General features: G+C 40.5%; 1 protein-coding gene and 1 long non-coding RNA gene across 3 annotated transcripts in view; one reads left to right on the top strand and one right to left on the bottom strand.

The window, feature by feature from the left end:
* RAPGEF5 (Rap guanine nucleotide exchange factor 5) overlaps positions 1-24,459 on the bottom strand; it is a 130,798-nt gene that overhangs the window by 70,985 nt on the left and 35,354 nt on the right. Inside the window, exons 8-9 of the mRNA XM_081834033.1 lie at positions 16,089-16,165; positions 10,864-10,983 (exon numbers count right to left, since the gene is read on the bottom strand). Coding sequence (XP_081690159.1) covers positions 10,864-10,983; positions 16,089-16,165 — 197 coding nt within the window. The remainder of the gene's footprint in view (positions 1-10,863; positions 10,984-16,088; positions 16,166-24,459) is intronic.
* LOC309325796 lies at positions 1,920-11,040 on the top strand. Of its 2 annotated transcripts, none has more exons than XR_014150014.1 (3): positions 1,920-1,978; positions 3,081-3,218; positions 10,903-11,040. It is a non-coding gene; the product is annotated as an uncharacterized lncRNA (long non-coding RNA). The 2 variants fall into 2 exon arrangements; XR_014150015.1 differs by having other exon boundaries at positions 1,924-2,007.

A 24,459-nucleotide genomic window follows, 5' to 3' on the forward strand; every position in this document is an offset into this window, starting at 1 on the left:
AGATAAATTCCCATAATGAACCATGTTTTATATCTTAATTAAGGTTTATTCCCAGGTGTGGAAAACACTCCACCTGTCTATACAAATCTGTTCCACGTGCTGGTGTATAAAATTCAAGAAGAGTTTCATCCAATAAATTATGCAGCAATGTGGTGGGCTTAAAAATAAAAAAGTGAATGAAGGTTACAGCAGGATTTATTTTATTATTTTAACATTATTAGCAGCACAGTGCTGTTTATGTGTAATTATGTTGAATTTACACCAGAAATGCATTGGTTGCTTTACAGAACAGTAGAACAAAAGAAGGCAGTATTTTAATAGGCTCCTTGTTTAACATTTCTGCACAAGACTCATACTTATTTCTATATAGCACTTTGATGATTAATTCAAGAGCTAGCGTCAAACAAGTGGATGATTCCAAAGAGGCTCCATAGCAGTAGATGAAGTTCACACCCAAGTCACCATTCCAATGTGCCATTGGTATATATGGGGCCACAGAACAGAGTTTTGTTTTTCAAAAGAAGAATAGAGTCATCAAGCTTGATAATCAAAGGATCCCTGACAGATGGTCACCCAACCTTTTTTGGCTCCAAGGGACAGATCTTTATCAGGATTGGCCTCACTGGTCAAATGTTAATATCATAATGACCCCATGTGATTGACAGGTGGGTGTGTACAGGATAGCAGCCTTAAAGTACCAAAAAGCCAAGGCGTTTTCCTCAGAACCACGGGTGGGCCACCAAGTGGCAACTACTCTATAGGAGTCTTAGTACATCAGCAGCATCAGCATCACAACAACAACAATTTATTTTCTGTACCGTGCCCATCTGGCTGGACTGTCCCAGCCACTCTGGATGACATGTTAGACTCCCCACACTATAGTGTTAACAACTACACTGATTATTCTCCAAAAGGAACAAAATAAGGCTTTACTCTTAAACAATATAATACCATGCAAGTAGCAGAAGGGGTTTTTAAGAGCTACCGTATTTTTTGCTCTATAAGACTCACTTTTTCCCTCCTAAAAAGTAAGGGGAAATGTGTGTGCGTCTTATGGGGTGAATGCCGGCTGCGCAGCTATCCCAGAAGCCAGAACAGCAAGAGGGATTGCTGCTTTCACTGCGTAGCGATCCCTCTTGCTGTTCTGGCTTCTGAGATTCAGAATATTTTTTTTCTTGTTTTCCTCCTCCAAAAACTAGGTGCGTCTTGTGGTCTGGTGTGTTTTATAGAGCGAAAAATACGGTATTTGACCTTAAGGACCCATGGGAAAATTTGCAAACCAGAGAGGCTTTAATGGCCACCACCACACACACAGCTCAACCTATATGCACTATATGGACAGAGCTTTTTTAAAAAGCCCCCCCCCTATTTTGCAAACATGATGAGAGGATGGCTGACAAGTAAGGACTGAAAACAGAAGAAAACAAAAGCCCACTGTAAGGGGTCTGTGTCAGAATCGTTCAAATGCATCAAACTGCATGTATCCCACATCTATACGTTCATGTTACAGATAGGTAGCCGTGTTGGTCTGCCATAGTCAAAACAAAATAAAAAAATTCCTTCCAGTAGCACCTTAAAGACCAACCAAGTTAGTTCTTGGTATGAGCTTTCGTGTGCATGCACACTTCTTCAGATACACTGAAAGGGTCTGGTGACTTCTGCTTCAGTGTATCTGAAGAAGTGTGCATGCACACAAAAGCTCATACCAAGAACTAACTTAGTTGGTCTTTAAGGTGCTACTGGAAGGAATTTTTTTATTTTGTTTTGACTATACGTTCATGTGTGACAAGTGCATGCGTGACTATATTGCCACACATATGCAGGCGACAGGAAGCCTGGGTTGCTGTCAGAATTCTGCAGCATGAGCACAATGTGGGATCACAATGCCCTAGTGTGGTCACCGTCTCTAACAGTAATGTGTGAAGAGGTCTTGGGCAGTGAGTGGAAGAGCTGGCGGCAAGTCTCCTTCTGTGAGGAGGCACATATTAATAGCAAGGTGCCGACTGGGTATGTCCTTAGCACTGCACCTAAATAGTTTTAAATCACCAAGAAAAAGATATAAATGAATCCAGGAATTATGACTTCTATAGCACAATATTATACATGTTGACTCATTAGTCCAGGAAAGTGGATATAGGACTGCAGACATGATTTCCAGTCCTACACACACACACACACACACACACACACACACACACACATATATATATATATATACACACACACATAAAGAAAACCCTACTTGAGCTATCTTCAACCAAAAGAAAAATGACGTGCCCACTCAGATTCATTAAAAAATAGCTTATAATTCTTAAGTACCATTTCCATACTAAGCTGCTCCTCCATATGAAATAAGTTATGAACTGGAGCAATTAACAAAAGCGCTCAAGCCCAGACATGTTGCCTGGTTGGCTTCACATGGTAGAAGGAGAGAAAAGCAGAAAGAAACGTCACTTCCTTCGTCAGCTGATTTCTATATAGTGGTGAAGCACAGACGAGGAGCAAATCTCAAACCATCTGATGATAGCATGCGTACAGAGTCTAATGGAACTATTAGACTCCCCTTTCCCTTCTGCACAGTGGCAAGAAGCTTCTCAGTGAAGTCTTCTCCAATCAATTTGTAAGTCAATGAAAGAGTACATTTGTCTTTGGGCTTGAAATCAGAGGGTGACGCGGGAGGGACAGGAAGAAGATCAAGCTGGAAGACCATTGCAAGCACTGCTTGCAAATGACCAAACTAGAGAGCAAGCAAGAGCATTACTACCGCTCAGGTACCTGCATCACACATAAATACATTTTGCTGATTTTGAAGATTGCATTGTCACTTATTCTGCAATTGCTCAAGGGTATTTCAGGGACTCTGCAAGCTTTTTATCAGCCAAATCAAATATAAATTAAATTGCAGTGGTGCTGCATATGTTCCTTGCTCGCAGGAATTACACATGAGGGAATACCGAATGTGAGGAAAATAGGATGCAGTGCAGTGAGTGTGCATGTACGTGCCCGGGCAGTGTGTGTGTGTGTGTGTGTGTGTGTGTGTGTGTGTGTGTGCGTGACTGTCTGTCTGTCTGTCATCTTAGGATTTGTAGCATCAAGAACATCTGTAAGATTCTCTTGATGGATCAGCCATTGATTACGCTCTAAGTAGACCTTCCTGTGGCATTTGGACTTCAAGGATCCAGCCCAAACTTAACTCCCATGGTACTGTGCCTAGCGCTGTAAGTGAAACATTAAATTTTAATGTCATAAGCAACAAAAATACTTAAGAACATTTTTATTTGTATAAAGATCTTAGGATATTTACCAACCTATTTTAGGAGGATAATGAGAATGGCTGCGAGTTTTTTTAAGATTCAAAGCATGTGACTTAAATTTGTGCTGTGACTTTTAGATTGTAAGCCTACAGGAAGGGACTGTCATTATTGATCATTATAAGATTCTCTTTTTCTGCATAAGAGTTTCATTTCAGAATGCTTTATATAAATTATCTCTCAACAATCAGCATGGCAGATATTTCAGTTATACACTAAACTTCCAGATTCTCTGATACATCTTCCCCTTGCATGGGAAATTCTACTTCCATTGACCTTTTTTCTCCACATTGTCTGCAAATGCCTTTGGGCTGGAGACTCCTAGACCTTCTTCAGATGCTGTGAAAAGCTGTTCCTGGATGGCTGCTGGTGTCATGAGAGTTGCTCTAAGCCAACCTTTCTCAACCTTGGGACTACAACCTTGTTGTTGGACTACAACTCCCACTAGCCCTGACCACTGATCATGCTAGCTAGGGATGATGGGAGTTGTGGTCCAACATCTGGAGAGCCAAGGTTGAGAAAGCCTGCTCTAAGCATACACCTTAAATAAAATAATACCTGCTTTCACATTCTGCACTCTGCATACAATATGGTCCACTGGCTTATCTAAAATTGTGTCTTCTTTAACTAGCAGGCTATGAAGCTCCCCAGTTACTAGCTTTTCACACAATAGTCTTTTATGAGGTGGCCCCCTCTCTACAAAGCTAGCTTTATATTTGGTCAAGCAGGTTCTGCTTCACTTAAATCACCACATGGACATTCAGAGAAGCAGGGGAAGCTCTTATTAATTTGCTTTCTCAAATTAAATTAATATGCAGAGATTTCCTGACTTGTCTCCCCCTAGCATGCCATTCCTTCCTGCATTTTGAAAGACCTAAGTCTATCTCATGCCTTTTAAGTGATTACAGAATTGCTTTCACGAGTCACAGTTTGCACTGGTAAGTTGCAGATAAAATGCCTTATTATCACACTGTAGAAAAACTGTGGGGTGTGTGTTCTGATCAGTCCACTCTTTCACTAAGACAAGAAGCTCAAATTCATCCAGGTACTCATTCATTTCAGGTCCAGCTGAATAACCATCAAGTTTCTTTGCTGTCAGTAACGATTTTTTTCCATTTTCAAGTTGTGATTACCAGTTGTAAAACTTGCTTAGAATAACAGACATAGAGGTCTTAAAATTAAACTGACAGAACTGCAAGATGAAAAATAGAAACTCAGCTAAGCCCTAAGAACATAGAACAGCACCACCTAGTGGTCGGAGGTGCTGCTTATAGAATCATGACCATTTCTCCTCTCCATGTCTACACATACAGAGATTAGGTACAGTTCTTGGGCTCATTCATTTCCTCCCTAACTTCCCTCAACGCACAAAGACACCTGGGACAGGGAAATCACAGAGTTATCTGAAGATTCCATTCGTAGTTATACCTCTTATAAGGTACTCTCATTGACAGCCATCATTAAAACCTAGTTAATAGAGCTAACATACTTCCTATTTTTTCACCAGTGGATCTATTTGTGTCAGTGTAAGGTCCCACAGGTATTGTGCATAGCTGAATATTCACTTCAACCCATTTGCAACAACTGTTATTAATACAGTTAAAACAACCAGGAGAAATCTCAGTACTGAAAAATCCAAATTGACTGCTACCCCTCCCCCCGCACATGAATTTTGTGTCTGTTTATGGATTAAGCCTAATCATCATTCAATTATCTCAATGAGATAATTATATAATACTATCATTCATCAACACATCCAGTATTCTGAACCAATATGAGGCTTTATACTGAGTGATATCATTGATCTATCTAGCTCAGTACAGTGGTACCTCGGGTTAAGTACTTAATTCGTTCCGGAGGTCTGTTCTTAACCTGAAACTGTTCTTAACCTGAAGCACCACTTTAGCTAATGGGGCCTCCTGCTGCCACTGCGCTGCCGGAGCACAATTTCTGTTCTTATCCTGAAGCAAAGTTCTTAACCTGAAGCACTATTTCTGGGTTAGCGGAGTCTGTAACCTGAAGCGTATGTAACCCGAGGTACCACTGTACTGCCTGCAGCGACTGGGAGCAGTTCTCCAAGGTTTCAGACAGGCTACAATCCCAGTCCCAACTCAGATATTTTTTGGTACTATGGGAAGAGACGCAATAAAAAGCATATTGCACCTCTGGGGGGAAATGAGGAAATGCAGTAGAATGAAATAAAGTAAAATAAATCCAGACCTTTTTTTCCCCGTACTCAGTTTATATGTACAAAACTGCTGGCATACATTTCACCTCTTTTGACCTACCCACCCATCTCTAATCCAGTCATCCAGCAGTCTGAGCCTGGCTTCTACTCAATTTAATGCACAACAGAACTTAAGGGAAAGTACAGGGAGGAAAAGGCACACTTCCTCTTCAGGAAGAGCCATTCAAAAACCAGCTGAGGCCAACAATTCTTAATAATCAGAGGTTCCGATGAAAGCAGAGGCACAGTTCAGGCTATGCTTCACTTTACTGGAAAATTTAGACGGGTATATATATTTCATGCCCTTTTTTTTTTTTTAAAAAAAAAGATGATTTCTTTAAAATATGCTTCCATAACACCACTGTAATATTATTTTCGCTGCCACTTTGTTGGCCTTACTTGTTGCCAGATACCTCTCACATTAAAGCAGACTCCAAGAAGCAAATCCCTTGGGTGCAAGGGCTAAACGGTTTCTCAAGAGACACATGCATGCTAGCTGGAACACCTGGCAAATATACAAATTATGTACAGTGGTACCTTGGGTTACATACGCTTCAGGTTACATATGCTTCAGGTTACAGACTCCACAAACCCAGAAATAGTACCTGGGGTTAAGAACTTTGCTTCAGGATGGGAACAGAAATCGTGCTCTGACAGCACGGAAGCAGCAGGAGGCCCCATTAGCTAAAGTGGTGCTTCAGGTTAAGAACAGTTTCAGGTTAAGAACAGACCTCCGGAACGAATTAAGTACTTAACCCGAGGTACCACTGTAATTCTTCATCACATTTTGCATTTATTTATTTTTTAAAAGATGCAAACATTTAACAAGACCTTGGGAGCTAGAGCACAAGGAGAAAGGAGAGTGATGAAAGGGGAAGAACATTAGGGTCATGTAGGGAAGTGAGTCTAGCTGCCATTCACCTTTTCTAGCACAGGCTGTCTGTCTACATTGGAGCAGGAGCAGAATCTACATAATTGCTGGGTCACAATGTGCCCTTTTTTCCTCTCTGCAATAGTACAAATAGCTTGGTTCATCACAGAGGAGGCAATGCAAGAAGCTCTGCAATTTTAAGGATGCTGTATAGTGAGAAGTGCAATTAAGGATGCATGGTGAGAAATACCACGCAAATAAAACCAAATATTATGCCATTCATCCTTACAGACCTCTTGGAATACCTTAAAAAAGTAGGCCCAAAACTTTATGTGCAATTTACATACAGGATCATAGTCTTGTGTGTTTTGTTGATAAATGCACATACATACCTACATAACTAGAAAGAGGGTGACAGACTGAGGAAAAAACATCCGAAGGGGCTGTGTGAGCTCTCACAAGAGCACCCACAGCCATTGCACGACTTTCCTCAAACTTGGAAAGCAAGGTGGAAGGCTCAAAAACCTTTTTCCCCACTGGGTTCTCTTTCATGGAAAGAATTTTTAAGCCCTTTGCCTTGCTTACCGGGCTCTGGAAGGCCCTGCGAGGCTCATGTAATCTTGCCTGCTCTGTGCACTAGCATTGGACAGGGCGGGATGGTTGCACTGGGGTGGGGTTCCAGAGGTCTTCCTGACTTTGCGCGAATTGTCTTTTGCATGAGGACCCCTGGAACATAACCCTTGTGCAAGTTTTGGGTCTAACTATATGCCAAAATTTGCAAGATATAAAAAAGAAAATACATTCATCCATTTACATTTTCAGAGCTGAATTCTTCTTCTTCTACATGCATGATACTGCATTAAAGATATATTAATACAGTTGTACCTTGGTTCTCAAACGGAATCCGTTCCGGAAGTCCATTCGACTTCTGAAAACATTCAAAAACCAAGGTGCGGCTTCTGGTTGGCTGCAGGGGCTTCCTGCACTCAAGCAGAAGCAGCGGAAGCAGCGGAAGCCGCATTGGACATTCGGCTTCCAAAAAACGTTCACAAACCGGAACACTTCTAGGTTTTCAGCATTCAGGATCCAAAACGTTCGAGTCGCAAGATGTTCGAGAACCAAGGTACGACTGTATCTCACAAATTTGACGTCAGAAACAGTTATTAAGAAACAGCGATGGAACATTTCGATGTTCCAGGTAATTTTGTAAACTCTGAGCTAAGGGTTGTCATCCTGGAGGAAAGGAACATCAAAGTGAGACTGCAACATGAAACACTGAATTAGGATACATCAAGAGATTCAATGCTGCCGCTTCTGGATTGAACCAATTTTTTTTTAGCACGTTGTATGTGTTGAATAGGCAAACCAATGTTGGGATATATGTTCTACCAACGACTGTTTAGTGCACTACCATTGTTAAACCAGGTATTTCACACTGTCCATACTTTTCTATATTTCATTCTCCCATCCCAAGCACTGTGTGTGTGTGTGTGTGTGTGTACCTACCACATGTATCTGTAACACAGTACAGCGCTTATGCATTAAGCAAAGTAGTCTGTAGTATACAGAAGTTTATGCTTTTTGTTAGGGTTGTAGTCAACAAAGTCCTACTCAGAGCAGATCCACTGAAATTAATGAATTAAAATCAGTTATGCCCATTAACTTTGCTGGGTCTCCTCTGAGTAGGACTAGCATTGAATAGCACCATTTAGTCTTTAAGGTGCTGTAAAACTCCGTTTTAATTAATAAAAAATGGCTGCAGTCAATACCCTGCATTTTGCCAAACATTCTTTTATTGTGTGCCAAGGAAGATCAAATTCTAGTCAGTCTTAATCATGCAAATTGCTGGATTGCATCCATCCATACGCTTATATATATATTTTTCTGCTTCCAAAACTTTTTGATGTGTTTCCACTGGTCTTGCCTGCTTAATATGTTGTTTTAAGGTTCCCCTTATGCATTAGTAGCTAATATTTACCATGCCATAACAAGCTATAGCTTGCAGTAGTTCTTTCCAGCATGCTAACCATTACCACCTGGGGGTGCATTTAGATAACATATTCACCACATGAACAGGAACGATAAAATCATTATATGGAGACATCAGTGCATCAAGTTTTTTTTTTAAGTCTGTAGGTTGTGTACAAAGCAACAGAGATCAAAGGTCTTAATGACTGGAATATAGCTGTCGTTATCAAGATGTAATCTATTATTGCCATAGGAAAGACAAGACTATAGGAAAGGGGGAATGTTGCAAGAGCCAATCTCCTAATAACGAGAAACAATGGCCTTGCCCTTGTTTTCTGAACCTTCACCACATCACAGGGTGGTTTACAATAGACAGACACCATGCTTACAGGAAGGTCCAGCTGAGGACATTGTGGGGTTTTCAGAATGTGCAGACACCCAGAATGCAGGGCAGCCCAACGTTTTATACCAAGTAGGCAGCAAGACATGGAACCTGTGAGCCACACTCTGCATTATCGCAAGGGGGTGAGGAGGCCTAAACTTGACTCCCCCTGGCTAGCCCTCATGCTCCCTTCCTAAAGGCAGCTAGGCAAGGTGCCTGGTTTTGGAAAGCAGGTGCAAGGGCTCTGGCAGGGATCCAGAGCCCCCCAACTCCTTCTCAAAGCTGGGAAAGCATTAACTAGACTTTGGGAATGAGAAGGGAGGATTCTAAGAACCCTCTTAGAGCCCTCATGCCTCCCTTCCCAAAGCCCGGGGGGGTGGACATCAAATGTTACCAAGGGCCACCAAAAAAGCTTTGGCCCTCAGGCTGTGCATTGGATCACCCTAATTTAGATGAAGGAAAGAAGACACACAAATGCCCCTCACACACCCTGAAAGTGTGCTAAAACCATGCAACCCCAACCATCAGAATTTATCTGAAATTTTCTCTCTTCTCTGATAATTTTCAAGTGCAATTTACGGTACTGTTGAACAAATTTCAGTGGTGCTCTCAAATAAGGTTTGATTTCCTTTATTTGTTTGCGGAAAACAAAAACAAAAAGCCCACCCCATTTTGGCATGTTATTTTGCTAGCTTGCCACAAGGATTTTGCAATATCAGTTTGTGTTTAATGAAAATATTGGTGATCTTCACACACACACACACACACACACACACACACTGCTACAACCTTTTTGTTTTTGTTTCTGGGCGGTTCTAAACTAGCATGCAGCTAGGAAAAATATTTTCTACTCTACAAACAAAATATCATAGAGAGAACAAAACAAGTTATCCAATAAGGAACGTGGGGCTTTTATTTAATGTCTACCATCTGTATAACTACTTTAGGATAGAATTTGTTTCTACTCATTTCTCCACCTAGGTCTCGGGGAAAGGGAGGGATGGCTTTGAGGACTGTTCTAATTAGTGAATTCTGTATATTAATTTGTATTTAATGTAACAGGCAAAATTTAAAACAAGAGCACATTAGGTTGTCTTTTAAAGTTGCAGACTGCTGTGAGACTGCATGGATTGAAATATATACTTGCTTAAAAATAGATGAATAACCAACCAAACAAAAAATTTCCCCAAGTAGCCTCTAAACTATGTTCATTTTTAAAAAGAAGAAGAAAGTAAGTACAAAACTGCCCTTCAGGACAACGCAGAAGCTGCAGCTGGTTCAGAATACCATGGCTTGTTCCCATAATAAATCTTGAGAGGCAATATTTGCATCAACCTGGTTTTGCCGCAATTGCACAGGCTGCCTTGTCAGCTTCTGCGCCCAATTCAAGGTGTTGGTGCATATTTGAAAGGCCCTTCATGGCTGGCCATCAACATACCTGCCAGATTGCCTCTCCCTGTACAAAGCCAACTGTGATACCGCAACCAGGCCATCCTACATATACCTGTGCTATAGGAAATAAAATTTACTAGGCACAAGGCCTTTTCCACAGTTGCCCCTGAAGCCCTAGACTTACCTCCTCCCAGGGAGATCAAGCCCATTCTCCCCACACAGTATTGCGGAAGGGCTGTAAATCCCACTGGATGACTCTTGGCAGCTGATTTAAAGGCTAATTTAATTTGCTTGATTTATTTATTTTTGGCCGGATTCTATCGCTTACAGTCTTGGTTTATGTTTGGTCACCGTGTTAAATTTCTACGTAAACCGGGTCGAATGAAAAAGCAATATAATCATTTAAAATATTTATAAAGTAAAAACGGATCAATTTGAATGCATTTAATGCGTTTCTTAATATCTCAGATTCTACTGAAAGAATGTTATTTGAACAACAACATTTCATCAGAACTGTTGGTTTCCACAAATATCTCCTCAGGAGAGTGCAAACTTTTCCTAAAGGGAACTTATTTCTGACTTGACATGCATAGACTTGCACTCAAATTAAGTTCCATTGATTCCATTGGGAGCTAGTCATGACTCACTTTGCAGAACTGTAAACAGTGAGCTTACTCTTCTGAAAAACCAAAAAACTGAAAAAATGTCCTACCTGATCTGTCTTCTCTTGCTCTTTTTTATCTGTCTGTAGAAGGTTTTCTCTTGCCAGTTTCTGGACAAGTTCAAGGCGCCCAATATCTTCTCGTTCATGAAGCTTGCACATAACTCCTGCCTTGAGAGTTGGAGGGAAAGCAAAGAGATACTTAAATCCACAATCCCAGGACATGACACTCCAGACTTCTAACTTTAAAAGAAGAACATATTCCACATCAAGCTTCCTCTCAACTCTGCAGCTTTGAGCAGAGCAAAATTATAATGTTCTCCCTGGGGTGAAAAGGCTCCCGAACGTCTTTTTCCTTCTTTTTGTGCTATATAGTGTCTGCTTAGCAAAATGAAGACAGCATGAACTAAATCAGCTGCTATTATGTGTGCAGCTGATATGTTAACAGTGCGTTTGTTCCCGTCAACCTATTTCCTGTTACATAAGAGAACCGAAGAAAGAGGTTAGAAATCCATGGGAAAGTTAGCCAAGAACAGCCCTGGAAAAGGATGGAGAGCAGGAGAGTCATCCCTAAAAATAACAGCACAATCTTCTATTTCTCACACTCCACCCTTCTCTTTATGGCTAAAATACAACCACTGAAATAAGTCAAGAGCAAATGATAGCAGAGAAAATAAATAAATTCTTGTGTGCTTCAGACACACAGAACTGGAAAAAGGTATAAAAGTGAGTGCTTTGCTTCGTGATCATAATACTACCATGGGAACCAACATAGCAATTTGATTTTATTTATTTTTTGTATTTAGTGGTGTATGTGCATCTATTCTATGCCTACTCATGTTACTGCAAATGGAAACAGAAGTCTGGAATATACAAACTAATTCTCATGTTCACCCCAACAAGTTAGAGACAACCCCTCAATTATCAGCATATTATCCTCATAGTATTTATCTGTATGATCTGGGGTTCAACAAGCCAAAACCCAGTCAAGAAAAGAGAGTGCCAGCAAACCTCAATAAATCACAAGTTATACACCCTCTTTTCATATTTACAATTATGGGGAAGTGAAATCATGCTTGTTGGCCCTATCCTCTGTGTACTGGCTCAAAGGTAAGACTAGACCCTATGCACACACAACAATGTAAGCACAGGATCTATACCTATGGTTGGGAAAACCTGATTATCTCTGCAATTGCATGCACATAAAGCCTTTTCTCACATTCCATACCAACGCATGGAGTCTGGCATTATAGCATTCTATTCCCATGCATTTTGCCTTACGCATACATGTGAGGTATGCGTAGCAAGATACTCATCAAATTAACCGGATGGAAAAATATTCCCACTCTAAGCTTTAATGTATGTTATCCCCATCAATGTGTGGGTGATCGTATGTGATTCCTATGTGGGTTGAATGGATCAGGCTCCTAAAGCACACAACTTGTGTGGAAACACTCCAAAACAGCACAAGAAGTTTCTGTGTTTTTACACAAAAGAAAAATTACAAGCTATTTTTTTGGCTTTGGCAACAGTCATTGACCAGAGTGTTGACACAGCCCTTTTGGTTGCAAAGCAAGTCCTGGAAAAGATGTCCCTAGAGGAAAGCCGTAACATTGATAAATGAATAAGCTAGAAGTGGCAAGAAGGTGAAATATTGGATCTCCAGAGAAATAGAGGGCAAATCGCTTTCACCACGTTCAACTCAAAGAAGTTCCAAGCAAAATTTACCCTCAGAGATAGTCTAGCTTTACATAAGGACCACAGAAACTCCTGCTGGTTGCAAACAAAACTGTAAAAGCAGTTCTCTTTGCTTCCACTAAACCTGTAAAGTTTTGTGTGCCCTCAATTAAACCATATAAAGCTGGTGTAGGAAACCTGTTCCTTCCAGATGTTGCAGGATTAAAACATCCATCAACGCCAGCCAATATGGCCAATGGTCAGGGATGATGGGAGCTGAAGTCCAGCAATATCTGGAAAGCTATAAGTACTATATTTTCCCATCTATAAGACGCCCCCTATTTCTGGGGACACAGATTTAAGAAAATGGAGGGATGTATAAGACGCCCCCTAATTTTTGACATTGTTTTTTAGGGGGGGAAACTAGTCTTATACACGGAAAAATACCGTACTTCATCCCTGATACTGATATTTTAGGTAGTGTGAATATAATCAGTTGGTGAGCCAGTCATTGTCCTGCCAAGTGTTTTGACACTTTGCCACCTGATCAGAAATCTAGGGAAGCAGGAGACTGGCAAAATTCTGTTCCATACTTGAGCAAGACGATGCTGCTGACCGGATTCTCACTGAATGATAATAGGTACATAATCAACCGCCAGCCATTACAATTTATGTACAAGATACAAATAAAAACACAACTGAACAGATAAAATTGAATTTAAAAAAATATATATACAAATTAAAATCACTATAAATTGTGCAGACTCTGATTGTCTCAATCTGCAAGGAGAAAAGTTGCATAAACATCAGCTAAGCATCCTAGATCAGAAACTAATATTGGAGTAGTTAGTTCTTTGTGCAGATATCTGTAAAAAAAAGTATCAAACAGACAGTGTCTCAAGAGATCTCTTGCTTTGCTGAGACCTACAGTTAGTACGTTTTGTGGTGAAATGTCACAGAAACATAACCTTAAGTGAATGGCTGTCATCCAACTGCTCTCATGTGAATTAAGCACAACTAAGGGAAGCAAGCCAGAGAGGTTGAATGTCCTAAGCCATGACTGTATGAAAATAAGAAAACAAGCTTCTGATTGCAAAGAGTAATTTGAGTCACATTCAGGTACAGATAAGTCTGGTCTAAGGATTTGGGCAATGGTTGCAAATAGACATCAATCCAAATTTGACTCCAGTAAAATAATTAAGCTCAGGGTTTAGTCTTAAGAACTTCAAGCCTGCAAGTATAAAATTATGGCCTTTTCCCACAGATAAAAATGCACTACAATTTTGATGCTCTACACAGTAGACACATATTCCAGATGATTCAAAACTTATGACCTAAACTGTGTACACACTAAACACCTTTAAAACACATCTGAAGCACATTCTTTCCTTGAAAGCATTCTGGCTGTTGTAGTTTACCAATCACAGAGCCCTTAACAAGCTTCAGCGCCCAGAATTATTTGAGGGGAAACATGTGCTTAATATGTTTTAAAGGTATAGATTATACACAGCTCCCAGATTTGAAGACTTTAACTGGTTCAGTTAGCTCTCTGCCCAAAAACTCTTTTGGGTGTTTAGATAACACCAGTATCTAGTGCAACCCCCTGCAATGCAGGAATCTCAGCTAAAGCATCCATGACAGATGGCCATCCAACCTCTGCTTCAAAACTTCCCAAGGAAGGAGAGTCCACCAACACACATGGGAGTCTGTTCCACTGCCCAACAGCTCTTACGATCAGAAAGTTTTTTGAATGTTTAGTCGGAATCTCCTTTCTTGTAACTTGAAGCCATTGTCTCCAGTCCTACCCCCAGAGCAGGAGAAAACAAGTACAGTGGTGCCTCGCAAGACGAAATTAATCCGTTCCGTGAGGCTCTTCGTATAGCGGTTTTTTCGTCTTGCGAAGCAAGCCCCTTGACAGCTTAGTAGATTAGCGCTATTAGCGGTTTAGCGGCTTTTAGCGGATCAGCTGATAAGCGGCTTCTCAGCGGATCAGCTGATAAGCGGCTTAGCGGCTTAGGAAAAGGGGGGGGAAAGGGGGGGAACCCGCAGGAACTCGCAAGACATTTCGTCTTGCGAAGCAAGCCCATAGGGAAATTCGTTTTGCGAAGCGCCTCCAAAACAGAAAACCCTTTCGTCTAGCGGGTTTTCCGTCTTGCGAGGCGTTCGTCTTGCGGGGCACCACTGTACGCTCCCTCTACCATGTGGCAGACCTTAAGATATTTGAAGATGGCTATCATATCTGCTTTCAGTCTCTGCTTGTGTAATGGGATTCCTGTTCTTGTGCAGCCCCCCTGCACCCTCAAAATATGCTTGGGGGTTGGGGAACCCTCTGGAGCAGATTTGAGGGGCACATGAGAGCTGCCAGGGGAGAAGAGGAAGGCGAAGTCCCACTGCACAAGTCAAAGTCCACCCGCACAACAATGAATTCCCCCCATAGGATATAGTCCTGCCAATACCCTTTTTTGCCCCGTTTCAATACTCCAAACAATTTCCACGAAGTCAAAATAAGACAGTAACTAATATACCCTTTGAAAATTTCACAAATTTTGTCAAGTAGCTTCCACACAAATTGAATGACTGAATTCACTGAAATTAAATTACTGTTGTTTTCTATAATCCACCCATATAATCTTATTAGCATGCTGCTTATTAGAGCAGATGAACACTTAATGAATTCTTTTGTTTTTAAATATTGAGCAACAAAACCTTGAAATGAGCATTCAGATAAACTAATTATTATACCATGCAGAACCAGACTGATGAGGAAATTTATAGACATGAGAAGCAGCTAAATGAAGGATCATTTCAGCTGCACTGGGATAAATTATTTAATTATAATGGATTCTGTTTACTTCTGAATGAAATAAGCCATTCACCTCTATCAATACCTGCAGAGTTTTCTAGTGTATTGGAGCAACTAGAACCAGTGCAGGAAATACTTATGTATGTCATCATCTGTGGGGGAAATAGCAGGTTGTGGGAAGCTTTGCATTGGCATAAATGGCACGGTGGAAGGTTGAATGCCCCTTCATCAGTGCCACAAACCTGATTTAGGATAGGCACTGCAACTACTTTTAAAGTTTTAAAGAACATTCATTACAGATACCCGGTGTCATGTCTAGTGTGACCTTATAAAAGTGACTGAAACAGATTCCACACATGAAATTCTGTAAATGACAAATCTGATTTTAGGATTTTCAGTAGGGACAATCAGCTCCATGAAGGAAAGAGTTAAGTAGCTCAAACTGTGTGCGCCAGCATTCTTAGGCACCTGCCAATTTGCAAATCTATGGCAATGTTGCGTCCAAACGCAGCCATGTCTACAAGAGACTATTTTTTAAAAAATCAGGATGATGAAGTCTAATGGCATAACACATATGTAAGAAATATCAAGAAGGGGCTATCCAGTCACATAGATCGCCAAGATATTAGAACTTTAATTGCAGGAAACTGCAAGATCAACACACTTTCAATATCACGCTGAACTGCATAGGAGTCATCTTTCTCTTCAGGACAGGGTTCAAGTGTTACCCTAGCAAGTGATATTACTTCAAACAGAAGTCCAGGCTCCTGAATGCTTATTAGAAATATTTTTCTACCTGTGCATCATAGACATCCTTCAGATCGTCTTGAGCTGCTTCTTCTTCAGTGCTGTTTTCACCACTTTGACTCATTGCTAAAATGAGAGGAAACGAAAGACATTTATAATACAGGCTTATTGACTTCATTCCCCACCCTTCACCAGAAGGTCCCTGAGCAGAAGGTACAGCGATACAAAACACAATATTAAAAAGAATTACAATCACAACTAGAGTGAGTCCTAAAATGTGTGTCTCAAGGCCATGTTAAAGAGATGTGTCTTCAGCATTTGATGAAAGCTGCACAGTGAAGGTGCACCTCTGTGGGGACTACAGCTCTTTGGGGAGGGAATGCCACAACTTAGGAGCTGCCACAGGGCTCTCTCAAGTCGTCATCACTCACCTGTTAGGGAGGAGGAACTACCAAGAGGGCCCCCTCTGCTGATCTTGACACCTTAGAGTGGCTGTGAGTAAGGAGGCGGTCTTTCAGATATTTGGGGCTGTAGACATTTAGGGCTTTAAACACTAGCACGAGGACCTTGAATTGGCCCAGAAATGCAGTGGCAACCAGTGGATATAAAAAGTTCTAATGGAAGCCACAGCCAGTAATGTGGCCGCTGCATTTTGGACCAGCTTGACATTTGCAAGTCATCTTCAAGGGCAGCCCCACATAAAGCCCATTGTAATCATCCTATGTGGAAGTTACCAAGGTATGGAGTCACCTCTGTCCAAAAGGGGCCATAATTGTCTGATCCCAGGAAGGTCCCAGCAGGTTAAGGGGTGGAGATCCGCCCCCTGAAGGAAGCCAGGACAACAATCCACGCCAGGCCTTGCAGCTGGTGGTGTGTGTGTGTGTGTGTGTACACACTTATCACACCTCTGATGGGCTTAGGCTGTATAATAAACGACACTCAGAAGGGCCTTCGCTATTCAACCCCCAAAACTGGAATGCCCTTAGACTGGAAAATATATAGAAAATAAAAAAAGCGGCAACTCAGATGAGTCAGTTTCAATTGGTAAAAATATAGCTCAAGGGAAAAAAGAGTTAAGCTCTTATTCTCCAAGCCAGTTCAGGCCTCCATATGGTGGTCATTTTAAAGCTTTTAAGGCATCAGGGCATCTCCCACATCACATATACTTTGTTCTAGACAAGGTCTATAAAAGTTGGCATAGATGTCATATACAAGCACATGTTGAACCACAATGTGCTTTAAAATTCCTATTAACCATATATAAATATGCTTTTTAAAAATAATTATGTTGTAGCATTTTTATCCTGTGGGGAAGTAAAGGAATTGAAAATGCCTCTTCTGCCTCTTTTGTGCATCAAGCAAATCTCAAGACAAACGGGCTGTCTATAAATCAAATTTTCAAGCTCTACAAAACTCCAGGCAACAGAGTTGGAATAATTATTTTGCCATAATGCCACTAATGTATATGACACTTAACAGAGTAGCAGAAACAAAGATACAGATCCCTGCTCCGAGGAGCTTACAATTTGCCCCCCTTACCATTGTGAAAATGCAAAGGCAAAGGCCAGCCTGATAGAAAAAGGGAACATCATTTAGTGTCAAGCCAAAACTTCATGAAAAGCCAAAACTTAATGAAAGACATGGCTTCTAAGAGGAAGTTCCAGGCAGAACAGGAAGCAAGAGTGGCGATACATCGGAGCTAAAGATGAGTAAAGGAGCAGGTCGCATTGTCTGTCTTGGTATCAAAACAATATCAACTTTTTAAACTGCAGCATATTATGCTCAAATTTATGAATCACCTGAGAAGGAAAATGATATGCTGCATTTTTGCTACAGTTAAGAATTCATGAATATCCCCAAGAACTCATGAATACTAAAACAAACATATGGCTGTGAAAATTAGGTGGTGCAAAATGTACTGTGCAAATACGATGCTGAATTTCTCTCATAAAGTATCAAAATTGGGCAATAATTTTACACTTTCTGGTACTCACTTTATTCTTTTTTTCTTTAAAAGTGAACATTCCCTACTTTATCACCACTGTAATGCAAAAAGGTGGGATGAGAAAAATGCTAGAATATGTTGAGTCTTTGAGAGTTCCTTCAAAATCTGACATGACTTACAATCTCTGGGTTGTAGCCAGGCCATACAATAAAATTTCCTGCTCTGCCAACATAAACTGCTCCTCCATTCGTCCTCCAGCCAAGAGCAAAGGAAGCTACTTTTATTGTTTTAAATACAAAAGCAGTGTTTATTAGAGCCACACATCTGTTTGGTGTGGCACACACAGTGTGACTAGAGTGCAAAGACTGCAATCAGGTTTTATTACAGCCACTCCCCATTTCTACCTATCCTATAAATCCTGTTCTAGCCATGGAAAAGGTCACCATGAATAAAAGAATGAGAGGATGTTAAATGAGCATCAGCTTGCTGAAGTGCAATTTCAAATGCGTCCATCTGCAAATGAGCCAAAGGAGTTCAGGTTGTTGATTTTTTAATGGTCACTTAAAGATCAGGAGGCTATGCCTTGATTTAATTTCCTTGCTCCCTTGTGGGCTACAGGAAGGATTTTCCCTTCAAGATATTCTGTAAAACCAATAATAATGTAAAGGCTTGCTCCAGGAAAGAGACTCGGTATAGTTATACACAAAGGGGATTATTGTTCCTGCTAAGTAAGGCTTATTTAATTTCTTCAGAGCTCCTTTAGAGAGAGAAATAACCTACTTTGACCTTAATGGAAGATTCACTTAAGATGGGTAATAATCATATGTCATTTGTTGCAGCCTAAATTAAGACTGGTTCAGCACTTCTATTATAACTCCCTGCTTTCCAGTAGGTTACCACTCAACTGGAGATAATTCTGTTCTAAAATTACAATCTGGCAAACGGAGCCCCCACACAAGAGATGGTTTGCAGGGGACCTTGAGAGATGAACATAAGGGCAAGGGTCTATAATCAGACCTGTGGGTAAAGTTACACAACCCCTAAAGCGAAATCAATTCCAATTATGCGTCTTTAATATGTATCAACTTTTTGAAATCTTCTGTTTCTAGAATTTGGAATTTTAACAAAAGGAGCTTGGGTTTAATAGCTGGAATAGAGATACTGTTCTAGCCAATGAACTGGGGATGCGGGAGAAAAACAAATCATCACCAGAGATAGCAAGATATGCCTAAATATGTATGTAGTACATATAACACTATGCCTGGTTGTGATACAGAAAAGGGGGTTGTTTCCAAAGGAACAAAAGCTTAAATTTAAATGTAGTTAATATGTGATCCACTGTGTATTGCTTCCTGAGATCTTGGGTGTCCACTTCCATCCAAAATAGTATTTAAATACAAACAGCACACATTACAAGAGACATCAGGCAAATGCACTGAAATTCCTTTTTAAAAAAATAGTAGCGTAAGGATCATCTGAAGTTATAAGGTCCTAACAACATATTTATATTTTAAAGCTATCCACTAAGGCATTATTCAGAGCTTCTGAATATGTATGGGCTGCTTATATATTTTATAAAATACATGTATACCTCACCTTTCTTGTTAGCTTATTGCATATGCTCATTTTGTGTCACACATAGTCCAGAACTGCCTTGATTGAAAAAACAACATTGTTTTTAATCTGAAGTGTTTATTCCTAATTACAATAAAAGTCATAAAACTCTTGGCATTTGGCTTGTCCATTGCACTGTGTAGGTTTTTTAAAAAATTATACTACTTCTGGTTGGCGAGATAAATTTCTCTACACAAACAAATGAATTATGGTGAAGAATTTTTTGCAGCCAAACAGACTAGAAACAATAAAGTCTAGGAAGGTGTGAATTTCCTCCCTTTAACTTTATAGGGTGTTAACATTTAACACTTACCATTGACCATTTTGTGCTGAATGATTCAGCAGACACACTGGCTAGTACCCTTGTTGGCAATGTGGCGACCCCACCCATGTACCATTGACCCACTCAGATATTAGTAATGTTCTTCAATCTGCAGGAAGGGATCTCAAAGCATTTAAGACTAATTGACCATAATAATTCGGAGTGTGTTAATGGGCCATGGGAGGTTCCTTCCTTGCCACAGGACTTAAGGGCAACTCTTTCTACAGACCAAATTCCAGGGACCATACATACAAAAATTTCCCAATGCCTATGCACTATCCATTCTTTAGGAAATCAGCCCTGAGTGCTCACTGGAAGGACAGATCGTGAAGCTGAGGCTCCAATACTTTGGCCACCTCATGAGAAGAGAAGACTCCCTGGAAAAGACCCTGATGTTGGGAAAGATGGAGGGCACAAGGAGAAGGGGACGACAGAGGATGAGATGGTTGGACAGTGTTCTCGAAGCTACAAACATGAGTCTGACCAAACTGTGGGAGGCAGTGGAAGACAGGAGTGCCTGGCGTGCTCTGGTCCATGGAGTCACGAAGAGTCGGACACGACTAAACGACTAAACAACAATGCACTAGAACAGGCATAGGCAAACTCGGCCCTTCAGATGTTTTGGGACTACAACTCCCATCATCCCTAGCTACCAGGACAAGTGGTCAGGAATGATAGGAATTGTACTCTCAAAACATCTGGAGGGCCGAGTTTGCCTATGCCTGCACTAGAACTACACAGCCAGTCATTTATGTAGATGTAAATATAGACCAAGCTAGCAAGGGGAGCCTGTCAATGAGCTGCAACTGACAAGCATTGAGGCAAGTTAAGCAGATGAAGGTTCCACAGCATGACAACTTTCCACTGGTTAGCTTTCCACTGGTTAGCCACTGTGACAAAAGAATGCTAGACTAGACAGGCCACTGACCTGATTCAGCAGGTTCTTCTTATGTTCATATAGCACCAAACAAGGTATAATACTTGCAATGTATCGTCAATCTTATATGGAGGATTGTAAAACCACATAAAGCAAAGAAACTAAAAAAACTCAGGAAAAGATTTGAAATGGCTTAGAATGCAAGAATTCAATACTGCGTATGTTTTGGGTTGTCATTAAGTTGTGTGGTTCTTCCTTTGCATATATTTTGAACCGAAAGCATACAAAATGCTCTCTATCAGCTAGTTGGCAGAGAACTAAGGTGTCGCATAAAGTGTCACAAAGAGAACTATTCAAACCAGCTGAATACAAATCTTTCCCAAAATGAAAAAAAAAGGCTAAAAACAGATGGGAGACATCATTGGTTTTGCATGTGCCAAAATGCATAGATAACAAGAATGGTTAAGGATGAAGGCTGAGACTTAAAAACATTGCTGAACAGATTTCACGACAGAGTACACAACTAAACCCTAAATACCAATGTATAAATATATATACACCATTGATTCAATAAGGTATACTGGTCTGAATCCAAATTAGTAATACATTAGTAATCATACATTTCTATGATTCTATTAAGCAGAGGCTTGACAACCATGTCAGGAGTGCTCTGATGGTGTTTCCTGCTTGGCAGGGGGTTGGACTCGATGGCCCTTGTGGTCTCTTCCAACTCTATGATTCTATATATAGCAATATTAGTGGTTTAACCCACAGCGGGTGTCTCCCATTGCTCGGTCCCTGCTCCTGCCAACCTAGCAGTTCAGAAGCATGTCAAAGTGCAAGTAGATAAATAGGTACCGCTCCGGCGGGAAGATAAATGGCATTTCCGTGTGCTGCTCTGGTTTGCCAGAAGTGGCTTAGTCATGCTGGCCACATGACCCGGAAGCTGTACGCCGGCTCCCTCGGCCAATAAAGCGAGATGAGCACCGCAACCCCAGAGTCGTCCGCGACTGGACCTAATGGTCAGGGGTCCCTTTACTTTTACCTATATAGGAAACACCCATATAAAATGGACTTTTACGTTGCTTTTGCAGCAACAGTTCCTGCCACGAGAGATAACAGGTTTTTAGTTTGAAAGGCAAATTGTTTCTGATAGTGGAATCCGCTGCAGCAAATGCAAATATGCACACAAAACAAAAGCTCTTGCTACATATGCAGCTCTTTCTCCTCCTCCCACCAAGCAAGCATATCAATTTTTTACATCCTGGTTGTCATTTCTGTATCTCTCCTATCCATTGGGATCATTGTGGCAAGAACTGCCTGTATCAAATTTAAGTGTCATTGATGCTAGACTTCCCCCCTCTTGCTGAAGTGTTCTTGGGTGTCCTCATGATTATAGCGTGTAATTTAAATCAATCTAACTATACATTACTCCAACATAATTCTGTATTTTTTAAAATTGGAAGCCTTATGAAATGCAAGGAAAATTCCTATCTCTGGTGTGCAAATGGTCATTAACTTTTTTTTAACCTGAGGTGTAAAGCTAATATTGAATTTGCAGAGAAGGCTACTCATTATGCTAGTTTAGTTTCCAGATAGAGAATCAGTCCCGAAGGATCTGTTTCTAAGATACCAAATAGGAAACAGGATTCTACCAGCCCATCTCTGCAAATATAAGGGAGTATTTGGTAGTGTTTAGAAATAAGCAGCAGATGATAGCTTATAGCAGGATGTTAAGCAAGGAAGAAAGTCTTATCATTAAAAAAGCCATCTGCAATTAAAATTAAAAATTTAGAATGTGGCCTGTTTGACATTGCATTACACACGGAGTTAATTAGTGTTCATTTTCTCTACTCTAGCTAAATTGACCGCAAGAGAGATAAGCCACAAATTTAAGCACCAGAAACTAGGCATGCTTGCATTAAATAACAAGTATTAAAATGCTATGTACACTGACTTATAATCTACAATGGGTACCAGTTATTATTATTTTAAATCCATTTCCTGAAATAGGTTTTTTTTCTCCATGTCATCAGTTAACCTAATTGTTCCACATGTAAATATAAGTGATTGTCAGTGATAACATGTCTCATGATAACATGACATGTGAAACCATCATCAATGATATTTGCCCGTCATTTTCTTAATTGTTTGTACCCAGTGGCCATTAATATATAAAATCACAAAAAAACCAAGACAAGTTAAAGCATATCCATTTTCAGAGCTGCAAACTATGAACACTTAAAATTATAAAGTTCCCAAAATAATTTAGATTTTAAAAATCTCCTTGGCAGTAAATATTTTTCTGGCTTTGTAACTTTCTTGCTGCTAGCGCATGTAAAGCTACCATCTAATTTTGAAATCATCATTCTAAAGAATATTGGAATGAATAGGGGGATCTATTCCCAGGTGAATTGTATAAAGGGCAATAACGAATGTAGTGGACAATGTATTCAACCTGGCCTGCTCCACAAATACAATGACCGTCACCTGTTATGTTAGTATATTAAAGAATTTACCAGTTACATATTTTGTGGGCATAGTTTGAAATCTGAACAAACAGGAATAAAGTTAGGTAAGCAGCCCCTCTGTGGTTGAATTTAAATTTATTCTACCAAATTTGGGATTTGGAATTCTTCATATATTCCAATATCATTTTGGCATCTTCAGCAAAAATGACATTACAGATATTTCTGTCAGAAATATCCTAAGATACCATTACAAGGGAAGCTAAATAAGTAGACATTGTTACAACATTGCGCCTAGGCTTCTCTATACTGAGTTTTTAAATGCTGGCGGGTGGCACTGTGGTCTAAACCACTGAGCCTCTTGGACCTGCCGATCAGAACGTTGGAGGTTTGAATCCCCACAACAGGGTGAGCTCCTGTTGCTCTGTCCCAGCTCCTGCCAACCTAGCAGTTTGAAAGCATGCTTGTGTAAGTAGATAAATAGGTACTGCTGCGGCAGGAAGGTAAACAGCGTTTCTATCATGGTGTTCCGTTGCACCAGAAGAGATTTAGTTATGCTGGCCACATGACCCAGAAAACTGTCTGTGGACAAACACCTGCTCCCTTGACCTGAAGCAAGATGGGCACCGCACCCCATAGTCGTTTTTGACTGGACTTAACTGTCCAGGGGTCCTTTACCTTTACCAATTTATGACTGCATATTTTTAGAGAAGGGAGAGACATACTTCAGGTTTAGGCAGTGCACCAGGTGTACTGTGCAACACACTAGACAAATAGTATGACACGTGAGACTCATATTTATTTATCTGCTCACATGATTAAGCACAAGGTCAGAACACAACCCTGCTCCGTTGAGAGACAGGGGTCCTGGAAAGAACAAACTTTTGGATGGCCACCAAGTCTAGGAAATATTTGCCATCACTGTTTCTAGCTCCTTTAGATCCCCCCCCCCTTTAATAGATGTGTATTCATCTAATACTGTAGTGTCAGCTTAATAGTGTATGAAAGGTATGCACTTTTTCAACCTGCAAAACAATGCACTCTAGTTGTCTTTATAAGAGCCTAATAAAGAACTTTAAAATTAACTCTTTTAGTTTTCTACATTTGACTCACAGAACAATCCCCCTCATTCAAAGAAAGGGTTACAGCAGGAGCAACAAAGAATCCTGTGGATTTTCTTTTTTAAAGAAACTT

The sequence above is a fragment of the Podarcis erhardii genome (genome assembly GCF_964252035.2).
Source record: "Podarcis erhardii genome assembly, chromosome: 12".
Classification (NCBI taxonomy): domain Eukaryota; kingdom Metazoa; phylum Chordata; class Lepidosauria; order Squamata; family Lacertidae; genus Podarcis; species Podarcis erhardii.